At 40.6% G+C, this 14,292-nt stretch overlaps 1 protein-coding gene across 1 annotated transcript; it reads right to left on the bottom strand.

The window, feature by feature from the left end:
- Window positions 1-12,912: 12,912 nt before the first annotated feature.
- LOC125343234 (melanoma-associated antigen B4-like) lies at window positions 12,913-13,896 on the bottom strand. The gene has a single exon (XM_048335497.1). The coding sequence runs from the start codon at window positions 13,894-13,896 to the stop codon at window positions 12,913-12,915; it is 984 nt and encodes a 327-aa protein (XP_048191454.1).
- Window positions 13,897-14,292: the final 396 nt, after the last annotated feature.

The following is a 14,292-nucleotide window of genomic DNA, read 5'->3' as shown; positions in this document are numbered from 1 at the left end:
GGAACTATGGCCCCACTAATAAACCTCCTTATGAACCTTCTTCTCCTGTCCATGACTATCTCCGCATGGTCCCCTGGGATGGCTGGGACAGATCCTTTCAAGGTTGACCTAATCTACTTCTCCCAACATTTCCTACCATGTTTCCCTAATCAAGATGGAGTCAGCTCTGTTCCCTACAACACTACTTAATAATTTTCATCTACTTTGAGTTGGACTTCCATTTCTCCCAGCCAAAAAAAAGAAAAAAGAAGAAGAAAAGAAAAAGATTCCTAACTGCTATGTGTCAAGTGAATTTTAAATGAAGAAGAAACCAATGTTCCTTTTTATCCTGTCCCCCCTAAAATAGATACCAGTAGAAAATTTCAAGGGGTTTCTGTGTCTCTTAATGGAATGTATACAGGCAGCAACCACATATATTTAAATAACTATGACTCAAGCTCTGTATACAAAAACCGAGTAATGGTCCTTCAAATTCAACAATATAATGTTAGCTTTCATTGCCAGGTTATATTTGTACATCTGACAGAAGGTCTAGTACATGATAGGTTCTTGAAAAAGGTAATGGAGGGTTGGATTAATAGAGTGTTTCCAATACTTATAACCTGTGGACCCAAATGTTTTAAACCTGTAAAGTACTTACTAGAATCATAACCTTGTCCATAACCTTGTATTTAGCCTTAGGGTCTCCATTTTTTGTATGCTGATCCTGGGGCTTGAATTCAGGGCCTGGGCCCTGTCCCTGAGTTTTCTCACTTAAGGCTAGCATTCTGCCACTTGAGCCACAGCTCCTCTTCTGTCTTTTTGGTGCTTAATTGGAGATAAGAATCTCACAGACTTTGATGCCTGGGATGGCTTTGAACTGTGATCTTCAGATCTCAGCCTTCTGAGTAATTAAGATTACAAGCCTGAGTCACCTGTGGCCAGCTCAGAGTCTACCTTTTGAGAATACTGTGTATTCAATGTTTTTACCGCCAATTATTGACACATGAAATACAACTGTACTTATACACCTGCAGATTGGCTTAGTTTGGGTCATCTAAGCTAGTCTCTCACAGACTATACTTCTCAAATTTTCCTTCTCTCAATCATACTTGTCCAGCTTGCTAACAGTGCTACTTTCTGGTTACTTTAATATACAAGAATTGTGGTCCTGCATGAATATTTTAAAAACTTATCCAAATCTTACTGTCTTCATCCACAAATTAGGGTCTATAATCAAGGAGTAAAACCTTTGTTCTGTGTCAGATACTTGTGAGTTGAGTTTGAGTGCATTCTGCTCTCCTTTGCACCTTCTTGCCTTGTGAGCTTGTGTCACAGGAATCTGTCTTGCTGACTTCACCCAGTCTCGGATGCTCTCTGGAGTCATCAGGAAAGTGAAGGGAGCCTACTTCCAGGCAGGATTCCTTGGGGACTAATCATTCCTGCTAAGACGCAGGATTGCTGGTTGAGTTGGTGCAATCAATAACAAGCCTTGCCCCCAGCAGGAATTCAATCCATTTTGGCTGCTTCCATGGGGCTCCTGGGGCTTAGACAGCATCAAAAGGCAATTACTGATTTTCTCTTATTTTAGCTCTATGAGCTCCTTGCTGGCCCACTCCATTATCTCCCACCTCTCCAAGTCCCTTTAGCTACAAATCAAACTCTCCTTTCCTCTTAGTGACAAAAACTACTTGAGGGTCTTTCCAGGCCACAATGCCTCTTTTTTTTCTTATTCTTGGGTTTTCACTCTGACTTAGTGGCCTCTATTCCATTATACAAATAATTTCTTCTTTGTTTTCTGTCCAGTTCAAACTTCTTAGCTTGAGCTTAGAGCTCCATCCATCAGACAAAACTCGAGCTCTACTCTGCAGTGTGAGTCAATGAATGTTTTTCATAAAGGCAGATAGTAAATATTTTAGGCTTTGTAGACCAGTCTCTGTAGGATCTACCTCATGACATGCTTTTTTGCAGCTATAGTCAAAAACGTAAACTATTTGCATGACTGGCTTTCAAAATACTATATTTAGGGTCTGTGATGTAGCCTAGTTGTACTGTTGCCTCGGATGCATAAGACCTTAGATTCTATTCCTAGCAGTGCAAACAGAGAGAGAGAGAGAGACAGAGACAGAGAGAGACAGAGAGACAGAGAGAGACAGAGACAGAGAAACAGAGACAGAGAGAGCAAGCGAGCGAGAGAGAATGAAAGAAAGAATTGATAAATGGAATTAAGTCAAACTTAAAAGTTTCTGTATGGCAAAGGACCTAACTAACAAGCTAAATAGAAAGCTCACAGTGCAGAAGAAGATTTTTGCCAGCTCTACATCAGACAGGAGCCTAATATGTGAATATACTTAGAGCTCAAAAATTAAATTCTTGGGCTGGGGATATAGCCTAGTGGCAAGAGTGCCTGCCTCGGATACACGAGGCCCTAGGTTCGATTCCCCAGCACCACATATACAGAAAACGGCCAGAAGTGGCGCTGTGGCTCAAGTGGCAGAGTGCTAGCCTTGAGCAGGAAGAAGCCAGGGACAGTGCTCAGACCCTGAGTCCAAGGCCCAGGACTGGCAAAAAAAAAAAAAAAAAATTAAATTCTTAAAAATTAAACCCTCAAATAAACCACAACCCAATTAATAAACGGGCTAATGACTTAATGAGATGCTTCTCAGGAAAAAGTGAAAATGTCCAACAGGCAGGTATTCATATATTTGGATATGACAAGCAGGTATACTTATGAAACAGATACTCACTTTTTATGCTGTAAAAATAACACAGAGATTTCAAGTTGATTATGAATTCAAAACTTTAAAGTAAAATAAAATTAATTGAAGTAAAACTATCTTTTGTTCCCTGAGCCTTTTCTTTTTTCTCATTATATATGAACACATTTATAGAGAAATTTGCCAATTCTTAAATTTTGGCCTCTTAGAGCTTTCTCCTTTATTCATTCAAATGAATAAAGGTTATTTTCTGCCCTTAATTTATGTGTTCTGACAGGAGAAATTTTGTGTGAATTTGGAGAGTTGAGTAATTTTATTTTGATGGGACACTGGGGAAAAGACACTGATAGTTTCTCAGAGTGTCCTTGTAAGTGTTTATCTAAGAAAGAAATGAGAAAATCAATCTTTTTTTCCCACAAGTAATAGAAATAGATTTTAGTTGTAGTAATGAGGATCACAATAAAGATTTTTGTTTATAGGTGCATGAGTTGCTACTTAAAACTGACTTTATTTTTTGTCCTTGCTATTTGATGAACTTTATAATAGCTCAATTCTATCCCAATAATAGTATCAGGACATTTCAGACTACTTGGGCATTCAAAGAAGTTAAGTTCTGAGTTTTTCAATAAATACTCTGTATTGTTTTCTTGTCTTTCTCAGTTATTCAAAATAATTGCCTAGTTTCTTCATTGTAATTATGCTATAGTTACTGGAGTAGTAAATAAACACTAAACAAAACATGAAAAATAAAATCCCCAAACAATTGAATAGTAATGTCTACTTAATGCATAATCCTAGGAAGTATACAGCACAGCAGAGCTTGTCATAAAAACAGAGAGAGAGAGAGAGAGAGAGAGAGAGATTAATCCTCTGCTCTTCTTTAGGAATCTGGAAAACAGTAAACTCTAAAGTTATGGTTTGTGGGCTCGCTCTCTCTCTCGACTTCCCCTCACTTGGGGGGGGAAGGGTCTTGTCCACCCCTTCCTGGGTGGTCCTCTATTGCTGTCATGTGGGACCGATGGCCACAGGTAGCCTCGGTGGCGTGTGGTCGCAGGGTGCCCCAAAACCGCCAAGAAGGACACGGATGCGTGGGCCCCTGGAGAAAAACCTCTAGGGCTTCTGTTTATTCAAATGAGGAGCCTCCCAGATATACCCCAAAGGCGGGCACAAGAGAGGGGCCCCTGATTGGTCCAAGGAGCTGTCCCTCAAATGATGTCAGGAGACTTCCTTTGTTGGCAGAGGTCCAGCCCCCTATGGATGGGCCCCCTGGGGTACCCCTCTGCCATAGCACACGTGCTAGCCCCAGGGACAGGGGCTTCTCTTCCTGTTAAAGACAGGAAGGGGAGGGACAGGCCGAGGTCAGCTGTGGCCCCTTAAAGGTGCAGCTGACCCCAACAATGGTTGTACAGCTCTAAAATGTTCTCTCAGAAAACTGAAGAAAGTGTGGTGGATGGTATCATTAGCAATAGCTGTCTCAACCCCTTTTGCCTTGACACTTTCTATCATGTAAGTGAAGAGTCACATATGGGTGGATCATGCCTGTAATCCTAGCTACTTGTGAAGCAGAGATGAGGAGAATCACAGCCTAAAGATGGATGGGGAAAAAGTATTCAAGAACTGATCTCAAGAGGAAAGGTTGGATATATGGTGATGTGTCTCAATCATCACAGTTATAGTAAGTATAAATAGGAGAATCATGGTGCAGGCCTGTCTTGGCCAAAAGATAGATTCTATCTCAAAAATGACCAGAGCAAACTGCTCTAGAGGGATGAGTCAAGTGGTTGAGCTTCTGACTAGCAAGCAGGAAACCCATTTAAACAAGTCCTAACCACTAGGCTGATTCCAGATCAGCCAACTACACAGTCATCCACAGAAATGTAAGAAATAAATGTTTCTTCTTTTTTGTGGTACTGAGCTTTGAACTCAGGGCCTTGCATTTGTTAGGCTGGCTGGTGCTTGTCCACTTGAGCCACACTCCCATACCTTTGGCTTTACTGAATTTTTAGATGTGGTCTCACTTTATACCAAGGCCATAATGGACTATTTATTTTTTATCTTCCCATTTGTGCTTCCTTTTGTAAATAAAATGACAGGAGAGCACTATTGTGCTTAGCCATTGTGCTTTTCCTGTAGAATGGAATAACAGTGCCCTATGGCTTTTTTCACTACCTGATTCTCTTCAGGTTCATCCAAGTTGTTACTTATGTCAGTAGCTATATCCCTTTTTTGTTTTGTTTTCTACTGCAGAGGATTGAATTCAGGGTATCGAGCATTCTAGGCAAGGACCCTATCATTAAACTAAACTCCAGGGCTGGGGATATGGCCTAGTGGCAAGAGTGCCTGCCTCGGATACACGAGGCCCTAGGTTCAATTCCCCAGCACCACATATACAGAAAACGGCCAGAAGTGGCGCTGTGGCTCAAGTGGCAGAGTGCTAGCTAGCCTTGAGCGGGAAGAAGCCAGGGACAGTGCTCAGGCCCTGAGTCCAAGGCCCAGGACTGGCAAAAAAAAAAAAAAAAACTAAACTCCAGTCCTTATTCCTATGTACTTTAACTTTCATTGGGTTTTTTTGTAGAAGATAATAGCATAGTGGAAATTCAATTTAATCTAGTAAATAAATCAATGGAGGAAAGTTGAAATGTATTATATATCAATTTTATTTTAATTCCTACTGCTTAATCCTTATACTTCATATCAGGCTATGATTGGCCTTATTTTTATTTATTATTATTGTAAAGGTGGTATACAGAGGGGTTTCAGTTACATAAGTTTTGTATTGAGTATATTTCTTTTTGAACAAATTAAAACTTTCCTTTGGATTAGCTCTATTTTTACATGTTAAAAAGAAATGATGCTCAAATAAAATATGAGATCTAGAAATGAATTTGCTATGTTATATTATTCTAGAAATTTTAATGTTTCTTAATTTTGATGACACATTTTCAGTCATATTTATTTGATATTATGACTCAAGAACCTGACCCCTACTGTGAAGTTATTGGTTAAAAAAAAGACTGGCCTCAGATTTGTAGGGGAGTGAAGGACACAACAGAGTTCTCCAGCCATGGAACATTGTCAACATGAAGAAAAGTGAGCAAAAGGCACTCTACCAGTTGAGCTGTGCCTCTCATTCTGCATTTTGCTGATTAATTGGATATTGGCTCTCACAGACTTTTCTGGCTGGGCTGGATTTGAGTAATGACTTTCCAAGTCTCAGCCTCCTGAATAGCTAAAATTATAGGCATGAGCCACTGGTACAGAGCTGTAACTGATCATTTTTAAATTAGACTTTTATTAAAGTTATTCAGTTGTCATTTCAACTGTTTCAATGTCTTCAGATTTAGTTAGTAAAGAGTTATGAAATTTTAAACAGTCATTACTCTTTGCTTTTCATATTTCTTGTATTCCAACATTGTGATTGGTATAAATGTTGGAATAGATGGCTCTTCAGTTTTATTTGGAGAATTACATGAATGTGCAGCTTTCTCTTAAGGTCTTTGTCCCCACTACCATGCAAAGAAGAGAAACCAGAGTGCAGTAATAATATCAAGAATTCAACAATAAACCAGGTATTTAAATATAATTTAAAAATAGAGAAAAATAACTACTCCCCAACAAATACAGGAAAATAAGAACTTGGGTCATTACAGGATAAACTAGTAATTTTTAAAAAATCAGTGAGGTTAAAAATTATGAATGATTGGGTAAGAGAAGAGGCAATGGTGGAAGAAAAATAGACATTTAAAATAATGTTGAGCAAGACAAGTCTAGAACACAGAGAACAAAGGCACATGGTCTCCCTGATATGTGGTTGTTGGAGGGGTGGGGGGAGAACAGTAGAGATTGTGTCTGTAAAATAACAAACTTCTTTTCAAGTGGTATTTCCATATGTTTTGGTCAGCGATCAAATATTATGTCTCTAAAACCAAACAATTACTAAATAAACATAAAAAGGTCTAGGATAGACCTATCAGAGGACCACAGTAGCTCAACAGCTACACACATATGATTACATAAGATGAGGCTAAGCAAAATGAACCCCAAGAGATGGAAACAAGAGGATTTTATTATTGTCGTTACGTTTAATGCACTAGATGAATTTCCTTTGGCGTACCCCCTGTGGTCACTGTATATGATTTTGGTACACTGGATATTGTATATATGCTTATCTGAACTAGGGAAGGGAGAGAAAAATGAGGGAGGGTGTAACAAATATGACAAGAAATGTACTCACTACCTTATTATGTAACTGTAACCCCTCTGTACCTCACCTTGTCAATAAAATTTAATTTGAAAGAAAGAAAATGAAGCCAAACCTCAGGAAACAGAACGTGGTAACTAGAATGTGCCTAAAAAATCTATAAGTAAACACACTGAGTGGTTAAAAAAATACACTTGGACATGATAAATTGTACAGATCTTTCGAAAGTCATATAGTGACTTTGAGACCAAAGGAGGAAAGTCATAGGAGCAGATCACAAGGCTTAATAGCTATATGCATATGATCATATTTTCTGAGATGAACTCCTTGAAATAGAAACAAGAGGTTTTGTTGTTGTTGTTACTGCTTTTGTTGTCTTTCTTTTTGTCATGTTTGTTAGTTTATCTGTCTTTGAGAGGGTGAGAAAAGGGAGCACAGAAAAGGTGGGACAAAGGGTGAACAAATGTGGAAAATGAACTATATAACTTGTGGGTGGGGATGGTAGGAAACAACTGGAAGAGAGCGAGGGAAGGAGTGACATGGTTCAAAAAGAAATGTACTCATTACCTGACTTATGTTACTGTAACCCCTCTATACATCACCTCTACAGTAACAATAAAACATATTAAAATTGAGGTTGAAAAAAATAGATGTTTAGGTGAAAGGGAGTGTGTATGGAACCACGGTATGGAAAACAACGAGGGAAAGCAAAATGAAACAAATGGAGAACAAGACATTGTCTTAAGATCAGTCATTATTTCTTTGCTGAGAAAGTGGAGTATAGAGATGCGTCACTTGTTTTCCATCTTACTGATTGAACATGTACATTTTGGACCTCTTTCTCGGATAAATCCAAACAGGTTAAACTAGAAAGAGATGTTTGCAAGTGGAGCCTGGCCCTGCCTTTCTTTTTGGGTGTGCACACTAAGTGCAGTGCTGTGCTGAATTCCTGCCAGTGTTTTCCATATGGTGCAAATATAGAAGCCACCCTCAAGCTGCTCTTGCTAGCTGATATCAGGGACCATCCAGTTAAATGCTTCTTCATACCAGAGGCACTCTGACTCTGTGAGCATGAGGGTGAGCATGGAAACTGGCCAAGCAGGGATATATTTGTGCCAAATGTCTCTGGGGCTCTGAGAGTATACACAGCAATATGCACCAGGGAAAAGGCACATTTGGCACATAAGCCAAATGATGCTGTGTTCCCTGGCCACACCAGTTGTCCCAGCTGTCCTCTGATACATACAGCTGTTCTCATTCCTCATTCCAGTGGTCAGACCACATTCCCCAGTAGAACACATGCCTGCTTCCCTCTGAGGTACAACTGGCATTTCCTACTAATTAGACTTTTCTTCCCCTTAGATCTGAGTTCAAGTCACAACCAGTTTATGAGTATCACTGCATCTCAGGGTAGTTGCTCAATGGGAAAAGGAGGCCTTTAAGGTTTAGAGATATAAAAGTACAAGGATGTCTGCTACCCCTGGCCCAAAAGTTTGGCTGAAAGACTTTTCTCAATATGGCTCCTCACTAAGACACAATTGAGTAAGTTGCTAGTATTGGGGAGAGGGTCTCCACTGTTTGCTTGCTGTACAGGATGTGGATGTCTTGTTACCCGTGGGTGATCTCAGAGGTGAAGGTGCTAGATTCTTTGCCCTTCAAAGAACTGAATGAGGGGGGCTGGGGATATGGCCTAGTGGCAAGAGTGCTTGCCTCCTATACATGAGGCCCTGGGTTCAATTCCCCAGCACCACATATACAGAAAATGGCCAGAAGTGGCGCTGTGGCTCAAGTGGCAGAGTGCTAGCCTTGAGCAAAAAAAAGAAGCCAGGGACAGTGCTCAGGCCCTGAGTCCAAGGCCCAGGACTGGCCAAAAAAAAAAAAAAAGAAGTTAGATAGGTCCTCAGTAAGTACCAGTTAAAACCAGAACCAGGAATTAAAGAATATTTTTTAAAAAAAAAAGAACTGAATGAGGGCACACACACAAAAGTCAAGTTTCAAATCTAGCAGTTTAATAGAGAAAGGGAATATACATGCTTAGGTGGAACGGAGGGCTCCAACAACATAGCTCAGGGGCCAGTTTGTGCTTACAAAATGTCAGTTTTCTAAGGCTCTGGGAATATGGGCAGAGATCTTCATATTAATAGTGAGCTGATCTTAGGGAAATGAAAGACAACTTGATAGATTTGTAGAAGGGATCTGTGCATGTGCAAGACTATCATCCCATGATTTTAAATATGAGATGCAATTCATATGCATGAAGCATTAAGTAGGGAGCTCTGAAAAGGTCAAGCTAAGAGAACAAAAGATTGCACTGAGCTGGTGCCTCCGTTCGGTTAGATGTGCCCCGGGGTTTTTCTACCCTCAGGGAGAAGTCCTAACCACAAACTGACCACTAGATGTCCACAAGGATGAGTGGCTATAGGAGAAACTAGAGTGATGAGAAAACTCATAGGTGTTTCCCAAGGTCTGACTAGGAGAGAGGGTTTGTTTTTATCATTCTTTCCCTTTAGCTAACCTACCTCATTGTCTTATACATTTATTTTTGTAAAGTGCCAGATGGTATGCTTGTGAGGTTCACTGATGATTTTCTTTTCTTCTTTTGCTTGCAACCCCGGTGAAGAGAATTCTCTTCTTTTTCCACTGTGTTGCCTAGCACCCAAAGTTAAGACTTTTTTGTTTCTTTTTCAATCTCTAGTTCAATATTTCTGGATTTCACCTGGTCTATGCCTACTGTTTGCTATTGCACTCCCATGTCTTTGTACACAAGTCACCTTTCCTTGTAGTCATGCAGCTGATGCAAGTACTTCCTAGTCCTGAAGGTGAAGGAGAGTGTTGGATGACTCTAGGATTTTCTATTTATATTTTTTACTCATTATTAAGGATATCTAAACAATCTTTTTTTTTTAGTTGTCAGGCTTGAACTCAGGGCCTGGGCACTGTCCCTGAGCTTTTTCACTATACCACTTTAAACCACAGCACCACTTCTGGTTCTCTGGTTCTCTAGTGGTTAATTGGAAATAAGAATCTCAGAGACTTTAATGCCTGGACTGCCTCAGATCTCAATCGCTTGAGTAGCTAAGATTACAGGTGTTAGCCACCAGTGCCCTGCCTAAACAATATTTAATGGATAACAATGCATGTTTTGTAGTGTTTACAATGAACAGTAGCTTATAGTGAATATTCAAACAGTGGAAATGTCAATGATTATTATTTAAATAATACAACATTCGAGGGTTTTTTTCTGTAAATAAGGTCAACAGTACTACCAGAACCACATGTTGACATTGCCAACTTAAGAACTCATTTTGCTTCTAAATCATCTTATCCTAATATGCAAATGATAGGGTTTGTACAAAGTGAAGTTATAGATATAAATATATGAAGGTTCATTATATTCACAAGAATGACTCATCTTTAGCAATAGACAGAGCCATGATCAACCTGTAACGTGTGTGTGTGCATGTGTGTGTGCTGGTATAAGGGCTTAGACTCAGGATCTGGGCACTATCCTTAAGCTTTTTTGCTCAAGGCTGGTGTTCTACCACTTGAGCCACAGCTCCATTTCCAGCTTTTTTGGTGGCTAATTGCAGATAAATGTTTCATGGACTTTCCTGCTCAGGCTGGCTTTGAACTGCAATCTTCAGCCTCCTGAGAAGCTAAGATTAGAAACACAAATCACTAGCAAGTAGCTAGGATTAGAGGCAAGCCACCAGCTCCTGGAAACACTGTACATTTTTATTATGGCAAAGGGTAAAAGCATTTGTCTTCTATGTACTCTTGTCTCTTTTCCTAGAAATGTTGATTTTCCTTTCATATTATGTGTGAATTTTTACTCATACTGTTTTAACATCTATTGATTTCTTTATAACTACAGACTCTAGGTGGTACTTGAATTCATGCAGGAAAATTATGTTTTTTCTCATTTTTCTAGTGTGTCTATGGATTTATTTAAGGATTCTGAGGGGTGGAGGAAATCAGGTTCTTGAGACATTTTGGAGAAGAAATCTCATATGGAAACACTAAAAGTGCTCCTTGAAGTATGGCTTTCAGTCAGCAGCAGCAGCAGCAGCAGCTCTAGGCAATTTGTTAGAAATGTAAAGTATGTAATGATAGCTAGTAATGAGGCTGAGATCTGGAGGATTCCTGTTTGTGGCCAGCTCAGGAAGCAGACTTGCTAGACTCCATCTGAAATAATCATCAAGAAGCAGGGCTAGGCTTAAGTGGTAGGGCACTAGCTTTGTAAGTTTAAGGCCTCAAGTTCAAACTCCAGTAGTGCCCTCCTATAAGAGATGTAAATTATCACACACCCCCACCTTTGACCAGAGGTCAAAGCTCCAGAGTTCTATGTGTTCAGGGATTGTTCTCTTAAAGGTTTCATCTGGCTCTGCCTCCTGATATCTCAGAGTGTAAATTAAACTTCAGCATGGGTTTTCATGGGAACTTAACATAAATAAAACATCATACGTGTGATAGCCTGAGTTTGAACTCAGTTTCTCCAGTTTAACTCCTGGGCCAGCCTGCAGCTCCTCTCACCTTTGAATTGTGGCAATCTCTAGGTACATTCAGAACTCTTCAGAGGAACAGGAGAGTTAGTCTTATTTAGCCCTATCTGCCTATAATGTGTTAGGATGGAAAGCTGTGACCAGTTAATTATGACCTTATGACCCTTGCCCTTACCAGATCTTTCTCAGGATCCTCAATGTGACTCAGAGGAATGTGTATATTCCTCCTTCTCTTGGCCTATTAATGTCTACTGAGGACAAGGCTCTCTCTGTCACCATACGTAGGAATTGAAGGCTACCTCTACTATGCTGGATGTCTATTTCTGCATCTTACAGGACTGGCAGTAGAGGAATTATACACTACCACATCATTGTAAGTCTCATAATCCACTCCTTCAAAGTCCTCACTATATTTTTTTCTGGTGCTGGATTAGCCAGCATCTGACTGAGGCCCCAGGGACAGATATCAGAGTGACTCATAACTGGCTGTTGGGAGTTTCTAAGCGTGAACAGCCTGACCAGGACTCTGTGGGATCTGTGGTTGATGATCCTTGAGTCTTAACTCAGGTACGGAGATTCTCCCTCTAGTGACCCAAGTCAGTGGGTCTCTCTTTGGGGTCAGGTCCCCTCTGGATTCATCACTAGGGGAATCTCACATTGACTATTCCTATGATGATGAGGCCAATCCCTCCCACCACAGTCTTTTCACCCCCCGAGACCACCTAGGGGAAAGCAAAGCATTGTTTCATCTGGACACAACTGTCTATTGTAAGGCATGGTTGACAGAAGGGGAAGGATTTTGTGAGTCTTCAGAATCCTCAGCTTGATCCTTGGCTTCATTCAGAATTCCTCCTTGTGCTAAATTGAAGCTGGTCCCATAGTGGCAGAAAAACACTTTCCTACCAGAAGTTATATTTTCTCTTTATTACAAAATATTATTTTTAGTTTTATTTAGTATTTATCCTAGTAATTTCTAAAATTATTTTCAGTCCAGTAGATAAGAGGGAATAAGCTGAATAGTATGATACAAGTAACTACACTTAAACTACATAAGTCTGCTTTATGCTAAAATAAATATGACAAAGAAAAATACAAACCAAGAATTAAATAGCATTTACATTTCCATTTTTATTTTTTTCTCCACACTGTATACATACATCAACTTCACTGTGGTGTTGTTTCACATTTTTAATGCATGTTTCACATTCTATTCCACATTATGTCATTTGGGAATCATAAAGAAAATATACATTGTAAATTTGTTTTTATAAATGCCCAAACTGTAATTTTCAAATCTTGTTACATAGCAGTACAGGTGAGAGTCATACAGTGGGTAAATTGACAATATGAAGTAAAAGAAATGTTCGATTTAAGGACAAGGCTTTCAGTTACACAATATTACAATATTATTCCTATGTTGGGATGTCATTCACATTGATGGGAAAGGAAGGCATACTTGTGCTTCCTGTAGCATTTTTGCTCTCAAACAGTGAGCACTCTCCCTCTGATTTAACTAAAAGTAGGTGTAGGGAGGAAACCTATCTCCAGTTGCAATTCTATCTCGCCCTCTTCCCTCCTGTTCTCTTATGGCTTCATCGTACAACAGAGGGAAGGCCTTGGGAACCGTATCAGTGATCTTGGCTAAGACCTCCAGAACTCGCATCTTAGTTATTTCAGCTCGGGCTCTGAATCCCCACAGATACTCATAGCGAGCAGGAATAGTATTAGGTACCTGGCGGTATTCTAGATAACCATCGTGCACCAAATCTTTGGTGATGAGTTTGCGGGGTTCCCCAAAGATTAAATGCTTCCTCCCAGCCTGGATTCCAAATGCATTCAGGAAATCCCACATTTCTTCCTCACTGGCATGGTTACCATTCATGAATATCACACCCAGGAGCGTCATCACCAGTCCAGTTTTGGGCACCCAGCCACTAGCATTGGCATCGACATTACCAAACTTGCTGACAAGAGTATAACATTGGCTGTTGGGGCCCACCTCCTGCAACTCAACACTAAAGACCAGTTCCATGCGCGCACGGGCATTTCTGAACATATCAGGGAAGTGCTGCTTGTGCTTCCTTTTAATAACTTTTAGCATATCTGCCTGAGTAACGCGCTCCTTGCTCTTATATTTCTCTAGCAGGTATTGCACCAGCCTACGGGTCTTCCTGGCAATGGGATCTGTGCACACTCTCTGAGTGATAGATCCCTCTGAGAAGATGCTCACAGATGTTGCACTAGCACCTTCATCAAGACCTGCACAGGAGCTTGAACAGGCAACACCTGCGTTGGAAGAGCAGGATGGCATATCATCCCAAAAGTGCTCCAGGGTACAGATATCGGGAGGACTAGGGGGAGCATCCTCATCACTAATAGAAGAAGTGGCAGACTGCACGTCCTCCTCGACCTTCACCTCCTGCACCGCACGGCTCCGACCACGAGCTTGATAACGCTTAGCACGCATGCGCTGCCTACTCTTCTGCCCTCTGGGCATGGTGGTAGGGATCAGGTACTGCAGGCAGAAGACCTAGTAAGGGCAGAAACCTAGTAGAGGGGAAGGAGAATTTATGAGCACCATCATCAGAAGAAAAAATACTTTGATTTTTCCCAGATCCCTTTTGCAGGTTTTCTCACGGGCAGTGAGTTCTCTAGTTACCCACCGGGCTCCTCTTCTGGTCCGTCTATGCCCCCAGAATCCTGTAAAAGAAGTGAAGAGAGTTTTAGGTCCCTGTATGATGCCAGACTTATTGGGGTGAGTGCAGGGGCTGGCACTGGAACCCCTCAGAACCCTCTTGGTTTACATTCAGGACCTGCTAACAAGGTCTAGATCTTGTTTCCTTCTGCTACTGTGAAATTAACATTCGCCAATTTCCTCGTACCAAGAAAGATG

The sequence above is a fragment of the Perognathus longimembris genome, chromosome 28 (assembly GCF_023159225.1).
Source record: "Perognathus longimembris pacificus isolate PPM17 chromosome 28, ASM2315922v1, whole genome shotgun sequence".
NCBI lineage: Eukaryota > Metazoa > Chordata > Mammalia > Rodentia > Heteromyidae > Perognathus > Perognathus longimembris.
Note: the sequence above shows the minus strand (reverse complement) of the source record. Positions and strands in the feature narration are given on the sequence as shown.

What these genes read in the sequence shown, in the direction of transcription:
- LOC125343234 (XM_048335497.1), bottom strand. Translation starts at nt 13,896, where the DNA reads ATGCCCAGAGGGCAGAAGAGTAGGCAGCGCATGCGTGCTAAGCGTTAT.